This window comes from Thalassophryne amazonica, chromosome 6 (assembly GCF_902500255.1).
Source record: "Thalassophryne amazonica chromosome 6, fThaAma1.1, whole genome shotgun sequence".
Lineage (NCBI taxonomy): Eukaryota > Metazoa > Chordata > Actinopteri > Batrachoidiformes > Batrachoididae > Thalassophryne > Thalassophryne amazonica.
In genome coordinates, this window is record NC_047108.1 from 69,476,116 (window position 1) to 69,498,792 (window position 22,677).

Genomic DNA, 22,677 nt, shown 5'->3' on the forward strand with positions numbered 1-22,677 from the left:
TGTTGAGGCTGTCATTCTCAGCATCTGTGTGGATGTTAAAATCGCCCACTATAATTATCTTATCTGAGCTAAGCACTAAGTCAGACAAAAGTTCTGAAAATTCACATAGAAACTCACAGTAACGACCAGGAGGACGATAGATAACAACAAATAAAACTGGTTTTTGGGACTTCCAATTTGGATGGACAAGACTAAGAGTCAAGCTTTCAAATGAATTAAAGCTCTGTCTGGGTTTTGGATTAATTAATAAGCTGGAATGGAAGATTGCTGCTAATCCTCCACCTCGGCCCGTGCTACGAGCGTTCTGGCAGTTAGTGTGACTCGGGGGTGTTGACTCATTTAAACTAACATATTCATCCTGCTGTAACCAGGTTTCTGTAAGGCAGAATAAATCAATATGTTGATCAATTATTATATCATTTACTAACAGGGAGTTAGAAGAGAGAGACCTAATGTTTAATAGACCACATTTAACTGTTTTAGTCTGTGGTGCAGTTGAAGGTGCTATATTATTTTTTCTTTTTGAATTTTTATGCTTAAATAGATTTTTGCTGGTTATTGGTAGTCTGGGAGCAGGCACCGTCTCTACGGGGATGGGGTAATGAGGGGATGGCAGGGGGAGAGAAGCTGCAGAGAGGTGTGTAAGACTACAACTCTGCTTCCTGGTCCCAACCCTGGATAGTCACGGTTTGGAGGATTTAAGAAAATTGGCCAGATTTCTAGAAATGAGAGCTGCGCCATCCAAAGTGGGATGGATGCCGTCTCTCCTAACAAGACCAGGTTTTCCCCAGAAGCTTTGCCAATTATCTATGAAGCCCACCTCATTTTTTGGACACCACTCAGACAGCCAGCAATTCAAGGAGAACATGAAATGAGTCATGAAATGAAATGAGTCTGTGGGGTTGACTTGCTTTTGGAGCCAGATGATTCAGATCAAGCGATGATTCACTTGCAATATTTGCCACTTGCATGTACAACCCCAATTCCTATGAAGTTGGAACGTTGTTTAAAATGTAAATAAAAACAGAATACAATAATTTACAAATCCTCTTCAACTTCAATTGAATACACCAAAAAGACAAGATATTTAAAACTGATAAACTTTATTGTTTTTGTGCAAATATTTGCTCATTTTGAAATGGATGCCTGCAACACGTTTCAAAAAAACTGGGACAGTGGTATGTTTAACACTGTGTTACATCACCTTTCCTTCTTACAACACTCAATAAGCATTTGGGAACTGAGGACACTATTTGTGAGTGTCATGATTGGGTATAAAAGGAGCATCCCCAAAAGGCTCAGCCGTTCACAAGCAATGATGGGGTGAGGATCATCACTTTGTGAACAAATGTGTGAAAAAATAGTCCAATAGTTTAAGAACAATGTTTTCTCAACGTTCAGTTGCAAGGAATTTAGGGATTCCATCATCTACAGTCCATAATAGAATCAGAAGATTCAGAGAATCTGGAGAACTTTCTATACATAAGCAGCAAGGCCAAAAACCAACATTGAATGCCCGTGACCTTCGATCCCTCAGGCGGCACTGCATTAAAAACCAACATCATTGTGTAAAGGATCTTACCACATGGGCTCAGGAACACTTCAGAAAATCATTGTCAGTTAACATAGTTCATCGCTACATCTACAAGTGCAAGTTAAAACTCTACCATGCAAAGCGAAAGCCATACATCAACAACATCCAGAACCGCTGCCACCTGCTCTGGGCCCGAGCTCATTTGAAGTGGACAGACGCAAAGTGGAAAAGTGTGCTGTGGTCTGATGGGTCCACATTTCAAATTGTTTTTGGAAATCATGCCCTCTGGACAAAAGAGAAAAAAGACCATCCAGATTGTTACCAGCACAAAGTTCAAAGCCAGCATCTGTTATGGTATGGGGGTGTGTTAGTGCCCATGACATGGGCAACTTACACATCTGTGATGGCACCATCAATGCTGAAAGGTACATCCAGGTTTTGGAGCAACACATGCTGCCATCCAAGCAACATCTTGTTCAGGGACATCTCTGCTTATTTCAGCAAGACAATGCCAAACCACATTCTGCAGGTGTTACAACAGCGTGGCTTCGTAGTAAAAGAGCGCGGGTACTAGACTGCCCTGCCTGCCGCCCATTGACAATGTGTGGCGCATTATGAAGCGCAAAATATGACAATGGAGACCCTGGACTGTTGAACAACTGAAGTCGTACATCAAGAAAAAATGGGAAAGAATTCCACCTACAAAGCTTCAACAATTAGTGTCCTCAGTTCCCAAACGCTTATTGAGTGTTGTTAGAAGGAAAGGTGATGTAACACAGTGGTAAACATACCACTGTCCCAGCTTTTTTGAAACATGTTGCAGGCATCCATTTCATAATGAGAAAATATTTGCACCAAAACAAGTTTAGCAGTTTGAACATTAAATATCTTGTCTTTGTGGTGTATTCAATTGAATATAGGTTGAAGAGGATTTGCAAATCATTGTATTCTGTTTTTATTTACATTTTACACAATGTCCCAACTTCACTGGAATTGGGGTTGTAGGTTTCATTTTTCAGTACTAGAGGTCGGTGCTTGTTTCTCACAATAGCTGTTGACACTACGAACCCATTATCATGATTTGATTGCAACTCTAATGCACTGAGTCAGACAGTTAAAACAGCAAATTCATGTCATATTTAAATATGTCATATTTATAATTTAATATCTCTCTGTCGACACTGAAACCAGTTTGACAATATTAATGACACACATTATTACCTTTAGCAGCTCGCCTTCCATAGTTTGGAGCCTCCTGACTACATTGGCCATGCTGCCTCCATGTGGTGAAGCTCTGAAGCCCATGTGTCTCAGTTTTAAGCACCACAGCAACTGCGAAAGACCCATGACTGCTTTCAGAATGTGACGATGAACCAGTTGTGTGCCTGGATGGTTGCCATCCAAAACCCAAGGGGGTTTCATAGTGTCGTGCTTGCAACGGTCCATGGCACCAGCACGTTTCCAGAACTGAGCTGAACAAATTAAATACATATTAATCAAGTACAAATTAAAATGTGAAATACACTTTACAGTCTATAACCACTGCCTTCTATTCTGATGATCGATCTTTGATCCAAAGAGCTGAACGTCGATTCTAACTGCAAACATTCATCCTAATTCCTGGTCTTTGACTTTTCTCTCAGTTCTTTGATCATGTTCTTGATTTTCAGTGTTGATTCTGTCCTTCAGTAGTGATTGCTAACCTTACATCAGATCACTGACTTTGATTGTTGAATTTTCATTGCAATAACCGAGCTTTGGTTGTGCTTGTGATTCTTTGATTATCTTATGAATATTTGATTCTTGCCTCTGAGCTTCTATCCTAATCCTCACCTTTCTCAGTGAACACAGACCTTTAATTTCTTATGAGATCATTGATACTAATTGCTGATATTTGATCATAATCACTGAACTTTGTTCCTCATGTTGTACACATACATACAGTTGTGCTCAAACAGTTACATACCCCGGCAGAACTGTTTTTTGTTTTTTGTTTTTTTTTGGCCATTTTTCCTAAAATATGAATGATTCAGAGTTGAGTAGAACAGAGAAAGATTTTCTTTCATCAAAACAGATCAAATCCAGACTTGCATCTCAGATGTACCTTCTCGCAATTTGTAGCTAAACTTTCAGGTCTTCTTTTCAAGAAAATCCTCCTCTGTACCACTTCATCATGAAGCTGTACAACTGGGGACACAAAATGCAAAGCTTGCACTGTGCACAATTTCTCCAATCACAGCCACATAAGCCTATAACTTCTTCTGGGTTCTTCTGAGTGTCTTGGTGGCTGTCCTCACTCACTCTTCTTCTTGCACAATCACTTAGTTTTTGAGAACTGTCTACTCCATGCAGATTTACCATAGAGTGCCATACTGTTTGTATTTCTTTGTAAATGTGGTAATTAAAGTCCAAGACATATTCAGTGGCAGCTTTACCATCAGAGAGCCTCGTCCACAACTACCACAAAAGATTCCAAGCTGTCATTGATGTTAAAGGGGGCAACACACAGTATTAAGAACAGGGGTATGTAAACTTTTGCTCAGGATCATTGAGGTAGTTTCTGTTGTCATTTTGATTTAAAGAGTAAACACAGTTGTTTGACAATAAATGGCTTCACCCAACCACTAACTATGAGTGAAACAAAATGTTTTTGTGTTATCATTCATCTCTCTTCATCATCTTCTCTGAAAAATGGCCAAAACATCAAAAAGTCTGCCAGGGTATGTAAACGCTTGAGCACAACTGTAAATAAACCTCAAATTTACTTCTTGACTATACTTTATTGTGTACTTGTAAGTATACTACTTCAGTTCTTCATGGAACTAAACTGACCCACATTTTAGTCTATATAAAAGTATATTTCTAAGTACACTTTAAATGTAAGAATAGTTTGAGTACATACATTTTTCTGTATGATTTTCTATATATGGCAAATATACTGCAGGTATTTTTGGTATACTTCTCAATGTTTCTGTGAAGGCTCTCAGTTGTCAAGGTGGTTTCTATAGTAGAGAAGCTTGAATGTTCGACTGAACTGGGTTGCTTGACACTAGGACGTTTCGCTTCAAATTGCAGAAGCTTCCTGAGCTAAAATTCTTGCTCCAGTAGTCTGACTTCTGTCTTGACTCTTAGTCAGACTACCGGAGCAAGCAACCCAGTCTAGTCGAAGCTTCAAGCTTCTCTACTATACTTCTCAATATAAACAAACTATACTTTAAGTATAATCCCTTAAGTACATAACAGATAAGAAATAAACTGAAAGTATACTTGCTTATTTTTTAGTTTATAAGAGGTATACTGCTAGTAAACTTGAATGCACTTTTTTTGGTAAGGGATATACACAGTCTATAGAAGAAGGCCAACCAAGGTGGCTACTTTTGAGAGATGGAAATGAACCAGCTGTCTGTCTGAGTGGTTACCATCCAGGACTTACGGTGATTATGTATTGTGTTGGATGTGGTGACACGCAGCACCAGCGCAAGCTCCCAGATCTGACCCGGACAGTTATTACATACTTGCTGGTTTTCTCAAGCCATCAGATTCAGTTCCACAAAAGTGATTTCTATATGATAGACAACAGAATGCATGTTGCAGTATTGTGTGGAACAGCATCTCAAAGTTAGCAAACAACAAGTTGTCTAACTTCAGCTGAAGTCATGATGCTGCTGAGGGTTAGAGGTGCTAACCCTGAGGAGCTGTCCTTCAGAGGCATCTTTTGGAGGTTTTCTAAGGCTAGTATCTCACTGACGCATGGGGACTGATGGAGAAGAGGTGGAGATGCAACATCATGCGAAAACAGGCAATAAGTTTCTCATGTGGAATCTCACTGAATTGGTCCTCCCAATACCTGCACGCGCAGCAGCCCACTTTCCGCTGAATGCCAAATCTCTAGCAGTCTGCACACATACCACGCGAGGAACACAAGTGAAAGTCGAGCAGCACTGGTGCTTTCTTTGCAGGCGCAAAGATTTGTGTGCAAATGCTGTGTGGCACTCTCACGGATGTTCAGCACCGTGGCTGACATGACAACACGTTTGCACACACAGTGCTCAGGTTGATGTGGATTATTACACAGTTATTATGTGAAAAAGGATATGAAACTTTACCTGACTTTAGGCAGAAAAAGCACAAAGTAATAGTACCAATAAAGTAAAATAAATAATAAAATAAAAGTAACAGTGAAAACAGTGTCGGGAGTGAAAAATGGATATGTGATTTATCTCTCATTCTGTCATGTTTTCATTCTGTGTGTTACATTTTTTTAGGGTGCAGATGAGTGTGTGTCATGTGCAAACATTCGTGATGGTCCTTACTGCATGTTCTCCTGTCCCACTGGAGTGAATGATGGACAGAGAGGACTGATTTTCAAATACCCCAACAAGGAGGGTCACTGTGAACCGTGCCACCCAAACTGCACACTGGGGTGAGCGTGTGTATGCATCAGTGTGCATGGCGCGTGTGTTCAGGTTGTAGTTTAATTCATGTGTTCATGCACAGAAATTTCAATAATGGTTATTTCTCATAGATGCTCAGGTCCAGGACTGAATGACTGCGCAGGGACAGCAAGATTAGCCATTAGTAGGTACGTGCTGCCCCCTGTTGGTGTGTAGACACAGTGTGATGATGCCCAACTGAACAACAAAACAACTATAATAATAACAATAACCTTTATTTAACGAGATAAAAGCTCACTGAGATTGAGACAAGGGTGACCTGATCAAGAAAAGACAGCAACACATGTCATAATAGACAGGTTAACATCATCAAGAGATCATTAATAAAATAATAAAATACAATCATCTTGGTCATTGCTAGTTGTAACGATGTGTGTGGAAAAAGCAAAACACAGATTAGATTTAAAGACACAGGCATTGTGCAAAAGAATTGTGCAATGAAGACCTACGTTCAGTTCCTGATCCCTCTCCCTGTTTGTGTGCTTGGACGAAATGTATGATCTGCATTGTTCCAGTCCAACCAACTGTAAATAGATACCTAACTTAGCTGGAGAAGTAACCTGTGATGCACTGGTATCCCATCCAGGAGTAGTCTTCATGCTACAGAATATGGGGTTAATCTGTGGTGCCTCAGGGCCTGTACTGGACTTTTATTTTTATTTGTAGTTTTTCTCCTTTAGTGTGTTTTCTTACCAGTGATGTACATGTGTTGTGCTTCTGATATCTTGACATCAGTTTCTCCCTCTGGTTGACACTGCAGTGGGCAGATCACAGGCATAGCCTTAGGTGTCCCTGTCGGGTTGATTTTCTGCCTGGTGGTGTTTTTCCTGGGCTTACTGTACCACAGAGGCCTTGCCATTCGGCGCAAAAGAGCCATGAGGAGATACCTGGAGAGTGGAGAGGTAGCACCATGTTTCTTCCTCTCATTCATTGCTTTCACAGTCATTCAAACAGCCATAAAATGATATCCAGGAAAAATGTAAAAGTTGTCATGATAAAAGGAAGAAACACTTTGTGTTGTAGGTTTGCGCTTTAATGTGTGCTACTTTTTGGATTAAACACTTTGAAGTGTGATGGTAAAACAAGTTGTGGGTAATTTTATTTTATTTTATTTTGTAGCTCTTTGAGCCACTTGGTCCCAGAGAGAAAGGGACAAAGGTTCATGCTCGTATCCTGAGGCCCTCAGAGCTGAAGAAGATCAAAGCTCTTGGCTCTGGAGTCTTTGGCACAGTGCATAAGGTATAACATCACCTTTGCGTTTGTAGACATTTACTATACTGTGAAGTATATTTAACTACATTGTACATGGTGTTGAAGGGCTTTTGGACTCCAGAGGGGGAGACAGTGAAGATCCCAGTGGCTATCAAGACCATCAAGGACAGCTCAGGTTGCCAGACATTCACTGAAATCACTGATGTGAGTGAGAGTCACTAGTGAGCAGGGTTCTAGCTACGGTGGGCGGTGCTGCACGGTACCACCCAGTACTGCAAATTTCTGCGGGTCTCTCATTCAAATTGGTTGTCCCGCCCGCTAAGGATTTTCCAAAAAATGAACTGAAATGTTGCTGAAATTGTACCAATTCAATCGCATTTCAAGCTTATTGAGTCATACTTTTGTTTTATTTTGCAATTTCAACCAAGTACTTAAAGAAATAAGAAATATATTTCTCATTTTCTTCGTATCTGAGCGCAAACAGCAGAGAGAACAGCAGTCAGCTGCTTTCAGCGCTCTGTGAAGCCACAGAACGCTGAAAGCAGAGATCAGAGCGGATAGAGAAGCACTCAGCTCAGACTTAAAGGAAAAAAATCCTCCAGAAAAATGTTTCATAATCCAGAGTTGCTTCTGTGACGGAAGATGCTGATATACTCAGACGTTTACAGCTTATTTTACAGTTTAAAGGCTCCCTGTTTCCAAAAAGCTCGGTGATTGTGAAAGCAAGGGAGAGGGTCACAGAGGAGAGAGAGCAAAAGGAGAAGAGGAGCAGGGGAGGAGCCTCAGTGAATCAATGACAGTGAAAAACTGACAATCAAATCAGTCCAGGTTCAGCTCTTGTTCAAACAAGGCAGTTAGAGGTTATATTGTTAAAAATGTTAAAAATGTTATCCCACTGAAACATGCTGGGGAAAAAAAAAAAAAAAAAAAAAAAAAAAAGCAAGAGAGCAAAATGCTATATGCTCATCAAATATTAATGTGTTTTTAACCTTTTCAACATTATTTATTTTATTAACTTAGACTTTGACAGAAACATTTAAAAAGAACTTTGGTATTACAAATATTACAATATTACACATCTCACAACCAGCAACTAATCTGATAGAAAACAGGAGGAAAAGGTGAAGTCAACAATTACAGCTGCATGAACTGTGTGTCATCCACAAAGACTTGTGCATTGTAACCTACCTGTCCCTGCATCTGTCCACACATTCATGGACATTGTTCCATTTCTGAGCACACACACACACACACACACACACACACACACACACACACACACACACACACACACACACACACACACACACACACACACACACAGAGTAATTGTCAGTTTATTTCAGTGCAAGATGCTTAACTGGACACTGGGGATTTGTGACATATTTGTGACTTGACTGGGAATTGAACCTGTGGTCTCAAGTGTGCCATTTTAACCTTGAGGCCCTCACCTGTCCATAATAATTAAACTTTTCGGGTTTTCTTCTTGTTGTGCAGCACATGCGGTCCATAGGCAGCCTGGACCATCCTTATATAGTACGTCTGCTGGGCATCTGTCCAGGCATCAGTCTGCAGCTCATCACCCAACTCAGTTCACAGGGGTCCTTACTGGACCACATCAGACAGCACAAGAGCAGCCTGGACCCCCAGCGCCTGCTGAACTGGTGTGTTCAGATTGCTAAGGCAAGTGAAGAGAAGCTTTATTTTACAAATACATGTTGAATGAATGTTATGTCCAACTGTCAGTTCATCTGAGATCACGTGTGTGTCAGGGTATGTACTACCTGGAGGAACACTGCATGGTCCACAGGAACCTGGCTGCCCGGAACATCCTTCTGAAAAACGACTACCAGGTCCAGATCTCTGACTTCGGCATAGCAGATCTCCTTTATCCTGATGACAAGAAATATGTCTACACTGACACGAAGGTCCTCATGAGTCATTCAGCTGTAGACACATTCTTAATTGTGAATTAACAAACATGTAGGATTCCTACCACACTGAAATCAAACCCATTGGTATGTTTCTCTGCAATTTGTTTGTCAATTCAGACTCCTATAAAATGGATGGCACTTGAAAGCATCTTGTTTCGAAGATACAGTCATCAAAGTGATGTTTGGAGTTATGGTATGAGGTTGTTTGTGTTTAAATGTACTCGCCACCACACCCACTGTGTGTGTGTGTATATGTGTGTGTGGGTATAGATCACTTAGATCGGGATATTTTAAATGTGTCTTCTTTGCTCATCGACAGGAGTGACAGTGTGGGAGATGATGTCATTTGGGGTGGAGCCCTATGCGTCAGTGCAGCCTCAGGAGGTGCCAGGTCTGCTGGAGAAGGGTGAACGTCTGTCACAGCCCCACATCTGTACTATAGACGTCTACATGGTTATGGTTAAGTGTGAGTCACATGATGCACAATGCACATTCGCAATCCATTAAAGGGGTCATGTTGCAAAGAAAAATAAAGCAATACATTTCTTTTAGTCTGCTTTTAACAGTTAAAAATAGTTTCCAAACATACTCAAAGTGCCACCCACAATTCTGTATCTGCACTTGGGGAAAATATCATGCCTTTCAAGTACAAACTTTTCCTGCAACTTATACAGTACATTATTCAGCTGTGCCTTACATAAGCGGGTTCACGACACGCATACAATCATTTTGTAGACACAGTGTAACTCAAATGAAAATAACAATTTAACTATGTAAAAGTAAACTGACGGGAAAATACAAAACGTTACTACACTGCTTCCCCTCAGGGAGCTTTGGTGGCTGCTGTCTGATCATATGCTTTCTCTCATTGACTCTCTTATTAATATACCATAAACCTTCTCTCATTACTTCTTGTTTCTTTCTATCTTTAGGCTGGATGATTGATGAAAATATACGGCCTACCTTCAAGGAGTTGGCCAGTGACTTTACTCGCATGGCACGAGACCCACATAGATATCTTGTCATCAAGGCAAGGACTTTTTTTGCAGCCCTTATATTAGTACTTTAGTTTGTTGTTTTCTTGATTTTTAAAGCTGAAATTCCATGTTGTCTTGTAGGTTGAAGGAAGAGAATCCATCTCTGAAGAGATTCACCAAAGAGAAGCAGAGTTCCTGGAGGAAGATTTGGAGGATGAAGATGAGGAGGGTTTGGAGGATGGTTTTGTGACACCTCCTCTACACCATTCTCCATCTTGGAGTCTGTCTCGCTCAAGAATTAATTCTTATAGGGTAATGGACTGAGTCATAATAGATTGGTCAGTAGTCTCAAAGTCAAATTAGTTGCAGTCCAAAGGTCAGTTTCAATCAATTCAATCAATTTTATTTATATAGCGCCAAATCACAACAAACAGTTGCCCCAAGGCGCTTTATATTGTAAGGCAAGGCCATACAATAATTACGTAAAAACCCCAACGGTCAAAACGACCCCCTGTGAGCAAGCACTTGGCGACAGTGGGAAGGAAAAACTCCCTTTTAACAGGAAGAAACCTCCAGCAGAACCAGGCTCAGGGAGGGACAGTCTTCTGCTGGGACTGGTTGGGGCTGAGGGAGAGAACCAGGAAAAAGACATGCTGTGGAGGGGAGCAGAGATCAATCACTAATGATTAAATGCAGAGTGGTGCATACAGAGCAAAAAGAGAAAGAAACACTCAATGCATTATGGGAACCCCCCAGCAGTCTAAGTCTATAGCAGCATAACTAAGGGATGGTTCAGGGTCACCTGATCCAGCCCTAACTATAAGCTTTAGCAAAAAGGAAAGTTTTAAGCCTAATCTTAAAAGTAGAGAGGGTGTCTGTCTCCCTGATCCGAATTGGGAGCTGGTTCCACAGGAGAGGAGCCTGAAAGCTGAAGGCTCTGCCTCCCATTCTACTCTTACAAACCCTAGGAACTACAAGTAAGCCTGCAGTCTGAGAGCGAAGCGCTCTATTGGGGTGATATGGTACTATGAGGTCCCTAAGATAAGATGGGACCTGATTATTCAAAACCTTATAAGTAAGAAAAAGAATTTTAAATTCTATTCTAGAATTAACAGGAAGCCAATGAAGAGAGTTTCTGTCCTACAGGATGGGTGCTTGAGCAAGGAATAGCAGCAAGGTTCTGATTTGGACCAATGTATTGATATCAGGGACAGGTTTGTTGTATTTGATTCTTATGATTCTGAAACACTATTGAAGGGAATAAAACACTTTCTAAGTACTCGTGTGTTTCCAGCAGTGGTGACGTGACAATTAGAAGCGTCCCGGCACACGCTTGAATGGAATGTAGCTCCTGATGTTAAGAACTGAGCCACAGATTAATTCCAAAGTTTATATAAGTGTGATGTCATGTTATGATTAGTTTAGGTTTAGAAGGTTTAGTGCACCTGTGTGGCCATTAGTCATGAACGCAGCCTGTTAAAATCAAAACAAACGCTTATAAGTGTTGTATGTAACTGTGAAAAATCTAATATATATATATATATTTATATATATATATATATATATATATATATATATATATATATATATATATATATATATATATATAGACGTAGTCCCCCAAGCATGTCCTGGGTCTTCCCAGAGGTCTCCTCCCAATGGGACATGCCCAGAACACCTCTCCAGCGAGGCGTCCAGGGGGCATCCGGAAAAGATGCCCGAGCCACCTCAGCTGGATCCTTTCGACATGGAGGAGCAGCGGCTGGACTCCGAGCTCCTCCCAAGTGACCGAGATCCTCACCCTATCTCTAAGGGAGCGCCCAGCCACCCTGCGGAGGAAACTTATCTCTGCCACTTGTACTCGCGATTTCATTCTTTCGGTCATGGGCCAAATCTCATGATCATAGGTGAAGGTTGGAACGTAGATTGATCGGTAAATCGAGAGCTTTGCCCCCTGCTCAGCTCTCTCTTCACCACGACGGTCCGATACAGCGACCGCATCACTGCAGATGCTGCACCGATCTGTCTGTTGATTTCATACTCCATCCGTCCCTTGCTCGTGAACAAGACCCCGAGATACTTAAACTCCTCCACTTGAGGCAAGGACACTCCACCGACCTGAAGAGGGAAAAGCACCTTTTTCCGGTCGAGAACCATGGCCTCAGATTTGGAGGTGCTGATTTTCATCCTGCATGCTTCACACTCGGCTGCAAACTGCCCCAGTGCACGCTGAAGGTCCTAATTTGATGGAGCCAACAGAACTACATCGTCCGCAAACAGCAGAGATGAGATTCTGTGGTTCCCAAACCGGACCCCCTCTACACCCTGGCTGCACCTAGAAATTCTGTCCATAAAGGTAATGAACAGAACCGGTGACAAAGGGCAGCCCTGGCGGAGGCCAACGTGCACTGGAAACAGGTTTGACTTACTACCGGCAATGCGAACCAAGCTGCTGTTGCGGTCGTACAGGGACCGGATAGCCCTTAGCAAAGGACCCCGTACTCCCGGAGCACCCCCCACAGGGTGCCCCTGAGGGACACGGTCGAACGCCTTCTCCAGATCCACAAAGCACATGTGGACTGGTTGGGCAAACTCCCATGAACCCTCAAGCACCCGATGGAGGGTGCAGAGCTGGTCCAGTGTGCCGCGACCAAGACGAAAACCACACTGCTCCTCCTGAATCTGAGGTTCAACTATTGGTTGAATTCTCCTCTCCAGTACTCTGGAACAGACCTTACCGGGGAGGCTGAGGAGTGTGATCCCCCTGTAGTTGGATCACAACCTCCGGCCCCCCTTCTTAAACAGAGGGACCACCACCCCGGTCTGCCAATCTAGAGGCACTGTCCCCGACCGCCACGGGATGTTGCAGAGGCATGTCAACCAAGACAGTCCCACAACATCCAGAGACCCAAGGTACTCAGAATGGATTTCATCCACCCCAGGAGCTCCGCCACAGAGGAGCCATCTGACCACGTCGGTGACCTCGGCCTGGGCGATGGATGAGTCCACCTCTGAGTCCCCACTCTCCGCCTCCTCCTCAGAAGACCTGACGATGGGATTGAGGAGATCGTGGAAGTATTCCTTCCACCGCCCAACAACATCCCCAGTCAGGGACAACAGCTCCCCACCCACACCGTAGATAGTGCCGGTGGAGAGCTGCTTCCGCCTCCTGAGGCGTCGGACGGTTTGCCAGAATTTCTTCGAGGCTGACCGATAGTCTTCCTCCATGGCCTCCCCAAAGTTCTCCCAGACCCGAGTTTTTGCCTCTGCGACCGCACAGGCTGCAGCACGCTTGGCCTGCCGGTACCTGTCAGCTGTGTCCGGGGTCCCGCTTACCAACAAAGACAAGTAGGACTCCTTTTTCAGCTTGACAGCATCCCTTAAATCCGGTGTCCACCAACGGGTTCGGGGATTGCCGCCGCGACAGGCACCAGAGACCTTGCGACCACAGTTACGAGCGGCCGCATCGACAATGGAGGTGAAGAACATGGTCCACTCAGACTCCATGTCTCCAACCTCCTCTGGGATCTGGGACAAGCTCTCCCGGAGGTGGGAGTTGAAGACCTTGCTGACACAGGGTTCCGCCAGTTGTTCCCAGCAGACCCTCACGATACGTTTGAATACTTTGATGTTGTGTTTCTAACTGGGATGTAAAAAATGTGCGACGTCTTTTAAGGCAAAATTCGCCTGAAGATTTAACAAGGAATGGTTTGCCAAAATCTCTCTTATACAACTTTTCCAGTTTAATAAATGAAAATCCCCTGCAGTTCATAGCAGTGAATGCATATAATTAATGGAGTCAGTAAGTCAGCGGGTCAGTAAGTCATTGAGTTACTGAATCAGTAAGCGAGGCCGCAAAACGTCTTTACTGCTGCATATTCAACTCTGAAATTGTTGGTTCTGATAGATACCGGTGGAAAATTAGTGAACCTCCTATTTTTCTGCCATGTTGGGATCTTTTAACAGAATAGTTTGAAGATTTCTTTTATAAATTTTTTTTAATAAGTTCAATGGCACTTTTTCCATGTCTGATATGACACCAATACCACAACCTTCAGTATCTGCTGATACTGATACCAATCCAATGCAGTTTTCCCTATGTTAAAATTACTAATTTATTAATAAATTAATAAATACACATTTGTCTTGATGTACTTTGCTAACTTAGCTAAATCATCAACAAATCATCAACTCAAACTGTGAAACAAATATTCTACTCCCTGCTAATCCTCCCGGTTCTTATTGTAGATAATGCCCCTTACAAAGAACAAAATCGATATATTCCTCAGTTTGAATTTATTGAAAGTCTCGCTGAAAACCAGATCCAGGTCCCCAGTGACAGAGCCCACACACGGACTCCATCTTCTGAGAGACCCCAAACTTGGACAACAGTTGGTTTTTATACAAGACAATGCAGGCAGTACAATGGGTGGGTTTTAGTCTCACAATCCTAATCTTACTGGCTCCCCACAGACATAGTGAAGCCATCCCTTTATCTGAAACTTGCACATGTGTAATGGAAGTGAAACTTAACTCTTCTCTTGAGACTTTGAACCAGGTTCTGGGCACTTCTAAACAGATATCAAAAGCAAATACTTGATAACTAACATAAAATAATAGAATAAGGAATTAGCACAAATATTATCTAACATCCCCTAGAGGAAAACACACATTTTAAAACATGACTCAAATGTACAAATGAAGTCTCAGATTTGATTGCACACACACACACACACACACACACACACACACACACACACACACACACACACACACACACCATTTCTGATATTTGAGGCAGTAGTTTTGCCCAATATCAGGTCAATGACCAATTTGGACTATTGGTTCGGCATACACCTAGTTTAAATAGCCATGTTGGCACAATAAGACATGTCTGGTAGTCCATGAGCCAGTCATGAATTTTGACCTAATCTGTACCACTTAAGGGGAAAAACAACACTTATAATCCAACCTCAGTGTATCGTGGCCTACCCAAGAATGTATGATAGCCATCCCAGGGTGGTAGCTGTAGCCAGGTAGGGGTCAATGAAGAATTACACAGAGGTCAAAATTTAAAAATGCTCCAATCATGTTGAAAACTGTATCACATTATTTGTCTGATCATAACAGTTCCAAAAGGGTATAATTTGGACTATCTATGATTGAATATTCTGGAGTTATGGAGTAAAAACAGCAAAAATAGTGATAAAAGGTCAATTTCAGTTTGTACAGGGGTCAAAAGGTAAAGTTGCTCCAATTTCAGTAAAAAATGATGCAAATTATTGGTTGAAATAAAAGGATTAATAAATGGAATAGGTTTGACTGTTGAATGCTTTGTCTCCAAAGTAAAGGTCATACAAGGTCAACATCCATGTCAACATCCAACATATGTTACCCTGTAACATGATAACTAAGCATGACATATGTTACCCTGTAACATGATAACTAAGCATGACAGATGTTGCAAACTATTCCTTTTTAGAACCCTATTAACCCAAACAATAACCCAAGGCTGGATTCTAAGTGTCGTTTTTTTCCCCTTACGTGGTACCAAAAACCTGCTTGGCCCATGGACTATGGGCTTCTTCAGGTAGGCACATATAAAGTAGACCTTTTATTAGCCTTGTTGTTAATTGCAGACTCCTGGTGGTCTGTTGCTTGTTATTATACTGGCCATGTTTAATGGTATATGAAGACTATAAAGTCCTAACTAGCAGACCTTATCCAGGCTCCACAACACCTACTGTATTTGAAACCCTCTTTTTGAAGCATCATCACTAGGACAAAAAAAAAAAAACATCTCTACATTTTTTTTTCTTATCTGATCCGCAGAGTGGCGCCTCTCAGACCGGACCAATAGGATACTTACCGATGACCCCCAGTCCCGCAGACACGATCTGCCAGGTGTGAGATGAAATGTTCAGAAATACACATATTCACAGTCAAGCATATTTATTCACACACCACAACACTGCTGAGCACTGATGTTGGAATATATGTGATATATTTAGCTATGAAACTGAATGGTTTTGCATTAACAAATACCAGTGTGACACTAACCATGGCAGCATTCAGATCAGTATTAAGTCCAACTCTGCCAGTAAATCATTACAACAAAATGCGCCGTACCTCTCCTAGTCCTGATCTGCAAACAACAGACTTTGTTTCTATTGTGGCGTACAGTACATGCAAGTCTTTCTTTTTTCAGCTCTGGTTTCACAGGTCTCGTCTCAGCTCAATGCAGACGCTGTCTGACAGCTCGGAGAGGAGGGACACCGAGGTGCCCGGGGATGGTTTGGTGAATGGTAGACTTCGCAGGGCCAGGTTTGGCTCTGAGAGGAGTAACAGCCGTAAATCCATTAGCCGGCACAGGAAACTCTCAACAGCCTCAAGTCCATCCTCGTATAAAGTGTGGATGCCGGAAGAAGAGGAGGAGGTGGACCACTATGGCTATGTTCTACCTGGGTTGCCTGGAAGCCCAGAAAGAGGTAAATGATGCATCTGTAAATAGACATCAGATACGGATTTATATTCAGTGGGCCATGTTGTGGAAAATGTTTTTTTTTTACTGTTAAATATTGTAAGTTTCATGTGTATGTTTCCTCAAAGCTGAACTATTGTACATGCGCATTAAAACTATCATGCTATAAAATAAATTTAGGCCTGAAACAGCTTGTTTTAGGCTTCTGTGACAGAAGTTACAGAAGTCTACATGTAAACTCCAGCTTTATCTGAGAGACACACCCACTGAGGTGGTCTGAGCTCTGTGACACGTGGTGCCACACAGACTGTAGGGCAGAGAGCAACTCCGTTCAGACCTCTGTAAATCTGAATCTGAACCCCCCTTCCCTGTTAGTCCGCCAACCCCAGCTACCGTGAAGAAGCAATACAACGTAAAGACAATTTACAAACCAGAGATTAAAGTTATATTTTTCCATTCGTTATTTCTTCTATTTTATGATTAATTTTTGTTTACAATTCAGTTGATGCACTATTGTGAATTGTTTGGAGCAGGTAGCTCAGTGGGATAAGAAGTTGAGCTGACAATATGTAGACCTGGGTTCTATTCTAGGGCGTCTTTCTGTGTCCTTGGACAAGACACTCTTATCTGCTGTCTGAGTCCACTCAGTTGTAAATGGGTACCAGCCTTTACTGGGAAAGTAATCTGCATTGAACTGGTGTCCCATCCAGTCATAGTCTCTCACTCATTTCACACGATGGACTCCAAAGATAAGGACTGGCACCAGTGGGCCTCTACAGGATGCATGTGGACACACAGATGAGCATGAGTATGCTGGGTATTTAAAGAACGTGGCATGAGAACCAAATGAACATTAGTGCTTTCAGAGCACTGTGTAGTGCTTTGGGACAGGTGCAGGCTACAGCCCATAGAACTGTGGACCTTTGAGCAGGTCTAACATGAAACCCCAACCATATTTAACTGTGAAAGACAGATAAAAATGCAATTTTATACACTGACCTCGTGAAAGCAACCAGGTTCTGTTCCTGTTCCTGGAGAGATGACCGAGAATAGAACTCAGGCCTACATATTAGAAGCCCAACTTGTTATCCCACTGAGCAACCTGCTCTAAACAATTCACAATATCAAAATCAAATCAGCCTTTATTGTCATTTAGCTGTATATACAGTTGTAGTGAAGGCAAAATGAAAGGGCGTTTTTTGTAGGAATCCAAAGAAAATAAATTTAAACAAAAACACACATCTATCACACCAATCTCCCCACTCACACCACCCCAACCCCTCACACACACACACGCACACGCACACACACACACACACACACACACACACACACACACACACACACACACACACACACACACACACACACACACACACACACACACACACACATCCCTGAGACGTCACTGAAAATGAAATGAAAATGTCTGTTAAAGCGTCCAAGTAGCAGCTTGTTGTTATTGTGCCAAGTTAAAGTCTAAAGTACAGTGGTGACAAAATCCCAGTCAGTTGTTCAACAGTCTAACAGCTTGGGGAAGGAAGCTGTTGAACAGTCTGGCAGTCATCGGTTTTAATGCTATGGAAGCGTTTGCCTGATGGCAGCAGTTCAAGGTGGTTGTGGAGAGGGTAAGAGGGGTCCTAGACAATGGTCAGTGCTGTGCTCCTGCAGCAGCTCAAGAAGAGTTCCTAGAGAGAGGGGAGGGATGACCCTCTCAGCTCCGCTAACTATCCTCTGCAGGGCTTTTTTGTCTGACATACTGCAACTGGAGAACCTTGTTGAGATACAGTATGTCAGAATGCTTTCAACCACATCTCTCTAAAAGGTCCTGAGGATGCTAGTAGGGAGAGAGGCTTGTTTCAGCTTCCTCAGAAAGAGCAATCTCTGCTGTGCTTGCTTCCTGATCCCTAGTGTGTTCCAGGTCAGGTCCAGATCTGCACTCCGAGAAACTTAATGTTCTTCAATATGCGGCTGCTGATGGTGAGGGGAGGGTGCTCAGGCCATGGCCGCCGGAAGTCGATGATCATCGCCTTCTTTTTGTCCACAATGAGCACCAGATTGTTCTCTTTGCACCAGCCCTCTAGGTCTTTGACTTCTTTCCTGTACTACGATTCCTCATTTGTGCGGATGAGTCCCACCACTGTGGTGTCATCCGCAAACTTAATGATCTGATTCCCCCCGTGTCTGGATACACAGTCGTATGTTAACAGAGTAAATAACAGAGGACTGGGTACACAGCCCTGAGGAGAACCTGTGCTCAGCGTGATGGAGTGGGAGATGTTATTTCCAACATGGACAAACTGTGGTCTTTCGGTCAGAAAGTTCAGGATCCAGCAGTTCAGGCCAAGTATTAGCAGTTTCTCCATTAGTCTCTGGGGGATGATGGTATTAAACACTGAGCTGAAATCAATGCACAGGATTCTAGCATAGGTGTCTTTATGGTCCAGAGGTGTGAGGACTAAGTGCAAGGTGATGGATATTGCATCCTCTGTGGAGCGGTTTGACTGATAAGCAAAGAAGCTGGTCAAGTGATGCAGGGAAGCTGGCTGTGATGTGTGGTTTGAAAAGACGTTCAAAACACTTCATCACAGTTGGTGCCAGTGTGACGGGGCGGTAGTCATTCAGACAGGACACAACTGATTTTATTTGCCACTGGGACAATTGTTGATGTTTTGAAGCATCTGGGGACAATGGCCTGACCGAGAGAGATGTTAAAGATGTCAGTCAGAACATCTGCCAGCTCATCAGTGCAGATGGTGCGCACGTCCCAGGATGTTGTCCGGACCTGCTGCTTTCAGTGGCTTGACCCTGGTTAGGGTCCTCCGTGTGTCTGCTGCATTGATAATGAGAGCTGGCCTGACAGATGATGGAGAAGGACCAGACCTCCCTCTGGTTTTTGGGTTGGATCCTTCAAAGCGTGCAAAAAAGTTGTTGAGTCTGTCTGGAAGAGAAGCGTCGTCGTCGACCCCCTGTCTGGACTTGTAATCCGTCAGCACTTGGACTCCCTGCCACATATGTCTGATGTTGCCTGTGTCACAGAGGTGACCCTGGATTTTCTTTGCAAAGGTATGTTTTTGCGGCCTTGATTCCTTTTGAGAGCGCAGACCTGGCTGAACAGAGAGCAAACTTGTCCCCTGCCCTGAAGGGTGCACCTTGGGCAGTTAGCAGCAAGCGCACCTCTGCAGTCATCCAGGGTTTCTTGTTGCCATGTTCAATGAAGGTCTTAGTTTCAGTGACATCATCTGTGCACTTTGCGATGTAGCAGGTTACTGCCTCAGCATACTCCTCAGTGTCTGTGTGATGTCCCTGGGAGGCTGCTGTCTTGAAAACCTCCCAGTCAGTGTGCACAAAGCAGTCCTGAAGAGCCGAGGCTGCACCCTCAGACCAGTTACTGGCTTGTTTAACTGTTATCCTGTTGCTCTTCAGTAGTGTTTTGTAAGCAGGCACCAGCATCACAGCATCACGGAAAGGTGGTTGGAAAGGACGAGTCAGGGGTGGGGGGGTTGCCTTGTATGCATCTGGGGAGTTTTTATACACTAAGTCCGGCATCTTCTCTTCTCTGGTATTAAAGTACACAAATTGCTTGAACTTGGGGAGAACAAACTTTAAACTGTTGTGGTTAAAATCCTCTGCAACCACTATAAAACTATCTGGGTGTTTAGTCAGGAGCTCATTGATGGAGTCGTGCAGCCCTACAAGTGCCTCGTTAGCGTTACCTTTAGCATTAACGCTGGGAGCTACATAAACAGCGGCTACAATCACATTGGTGAATTCCCACAGCAGGTAGGAAGGTCGCCATTTCAGAATGAAGTACTTCACCAACGGGGAGCAGTGTTTAGTGGCTAATGTGGCATTAAAACACCAGTGTTTGTTGTTGTATATGCACAGTCCCCCACCTTGGCTCTTACCGGAGCTAGCAGCCTCTCTGTCCGCTGGGAACGATGTCATCCCATCCAGCTGTGTGGCTGCATCTGGGATGTCAACGTGGAGCCATGTTTCAGTGAAAGCAAGCACACAGCAGGCTCTCCACTCCCAGTGTGTTGCTCTCAACAGGTGTACTTCATCCAGCTTGTTGTCGAGGGAATGGACAATAGAGAGAAGGAGCGACGGTACTGCTGGTCTGTAGAAGTTAGCTTTTAGCCTAGCATGGATACCGGCCCTCTTACCCCTTCTTTGTTTACATTTTCGCCGTTTCCTCTTTCCCCTCACTCTTATGGCTGCCTGCGTTGTCCCGGATAGTATTCTGTGTATCCATAGTGTGCCCAAATCACAATTTTTCCAGCATGCTTCACCCTGATGGTTAATAACATCTCTCGGCTATAAGTTCTGCAGAGTAGACAACACATTGCAAACACAAATTACATACTCCAACCTTAACAGAAAAAAACCTGCACCAATGTGTGTACAAGACAGAGCACACAACAGCAATTTCTGGATGGAACGAGTGGAATTCCAACTTCAGGGGATATTCCGAGACAACTGAGAAATGCCAACATCTACAGTATAAATGGAATGCACAACAAGCATACAGATATATAATTTGATAGAGACCTGAAAGTGTCTTATTTTAAGGATGCATCACCTCAAAGTTTATGCTATTTTTTACTTTAAAATTTGTCTTTAGTGTATGATCCCTTTCATGTTTGACTGGATTTTATGTTTCACTTAAAACACACTTCAGTTATTTTCTTTCACTTATTGTGTCACAGTGTTTAGGCTCTTTCATACTTGGCAAAGAAACTCAAGATCTACCAGGAATAATGTGTTAAATCCCACTCAGCAATATGAAGTCATGACGAGAGAATCCGGTGCTCCTACTTCCTCCCAGCTGGATGCTCAGCTGAAATCATCACCTTTGCCTTCTCCAACCTGCAAGACACCATTGTGCTTCGGGGATACATCACAGATGGAGAATCGGTTGTCAGTTTCAGCTGAAAGCAGTGAGAACTTGGACTGTGAGGAAACTTCAACAGAGCAAAACAAATCCACGGACAAACATCTGCTTCGTGAAACTTGCGAGGACGACCAAAGCAGGGCAGACCAAGAGATGTGCAGGTATAACTGCATGGACATCCAGAGCATCCACTCAGATAAGGTTGAAACCCCACCACTGGACAGATGTGGGAGTCCAACATCTGCACAGAAAGCAGCAGCAGAGGTTGAGGAAACAAGCAGTGAGGAGGAAAACCAAATAATGGAGCTATTTAAAAAAGACTGCAGTGAAGAAGAGAAGAAGCAGCACAGCACAAACAACCAACCCACACTTCGGGGAATTCTGAGCGGTACTTTGCTAAGTGGGCCAGATGTGCTGACAGCTGAGGGAGAGCAGGTGGAAGAGTATGAGGAGATGACCAGATTTGCAACGGAGCCCTGTGGGTGGGAACAGGCAGAGTATCAGAACCTCCCAGTGAAAGGGAGGACAGTTTCTGATGAGATGGGCGGCAGCAGGTGTGCGGGGATCGGGGGATACATCAAGGTGTGTGCCGGCATTGGGGAGCCTGGCAGCAGCACATCGTTTGATAACCCAGACTACTGGCACAGCAGACTCTACCTCAAACCAGATGCTGTGCGCACATAACATGGACAGAAGTTCAGTTTGACACTTACTTTAGATCCCGAGTTACATCTGGGGCACATTTGTTTAAAAAAATAGATTATTTCAGTTCCAGCATGAAGGAAACACTGACAAGTATAAGCAACACACTCTCACACATGATGTACTGTACTGTATTACATAGTACAAAGTATTATAATACAGAAAAACAGGAGGCCGGAGCCTATTCCAGCGGTCATCGAGCGAGAGGTGAGGTACACCCTGGACAGGCCGCTGGGCTATCACAGGGTCTACACACATAGGACAAACTCATTCACACTCTCACACACACCTACCATCAATTTAGAGTCATCATTTCACCTAACCTGCCTGTCTTTGGAAGCGGGAGGAAGCCAGAGCATATAGAGGGATCCCACGCAAACATGGGGAGAACATGCAAAGTCCACACAGAAAGGACCGGGTCTAGGACCAGGACCAGGAAGTAAACCTGGGACCTTTTTGTGAAGAAACCATGCTAATCACTAAGCCACC

At 43.3% G+C, this 22,677-nt stretch overlaps 1 protein-coding gene across 1 annotated transcript in view; it reads left to right on the forward strand.

The window, feature by feature from the left end:
* Nucleotides 1-22,187, forward strand: part of erbb3b (erb-b2 receptor tyrosine kinase 3b) — a 64,172-nt gene extending 41,985 nt beyond the window's left edge. Inside the window, exons 15-28 of the mRNA XM_034172419.1 lie at nucleotides 5,800-5,957; nucleotides 6,060-6,116; nucleotides 6,749-6,890; nucleotides 7,108-7,227; nucleotides 7,306-7,404; nucleotides 8,698-8,883; nucleotides 8,973-9,128; nucleotides 9,252-9,327; nucleotides 9,454-9,600; nucleotides 10,067-10,164; nucleotides 10,253-10,423; nucleotides 15,944-16,015; nucleotides 16,320-16,599; nucleotides 21,302-22,187. Of these exons, the coding sequence (XP_034028310.1) occupies nucleotides 5,800-5,957; nucleotides 6,060-6,116; nucleotides 6,749-6,890; nucleotides 7,108-7,227; nucleotides 7,306-7,404; nucleotides 8,698-8,883; nucleotides 8,973-9,128; nucleotides 9,252-9,327; nucleotides 9,454-9,600; nucleotides 10,067-10,164; nucleotides 10,253-10,423; nucleotides 15,944-16,015; nucleotides 16,320-16,599; nucleotides 21,302-22,170 (2,631 nt within the window). The 3' untranslated portion in view covers nucleotides 22,171-22,187. The remainder of the gene's footprint in view (nucleotides 1-5,799; nucleotides 5,958-6,059; nucleotides 6,117-6,748; nucleotides 6,891-7,107; nucleotides 7,228-7,305; nucleotides 7,405-8,697; nucleotides 8,884-8,972; nucleotides 9,129-9,251; nucleotides 9,328-9,453; nucleotides 9,601-10,066; nucleotides 10,165-10,252; nucleotides 10,424-15,943; nucleotides 16,016-16,319; nucleotides 16,600-21,301) is intronic.
* The last annotated feature ends 490 nt before the right edge of the window (nucleotides 22,188-22,677 follow it).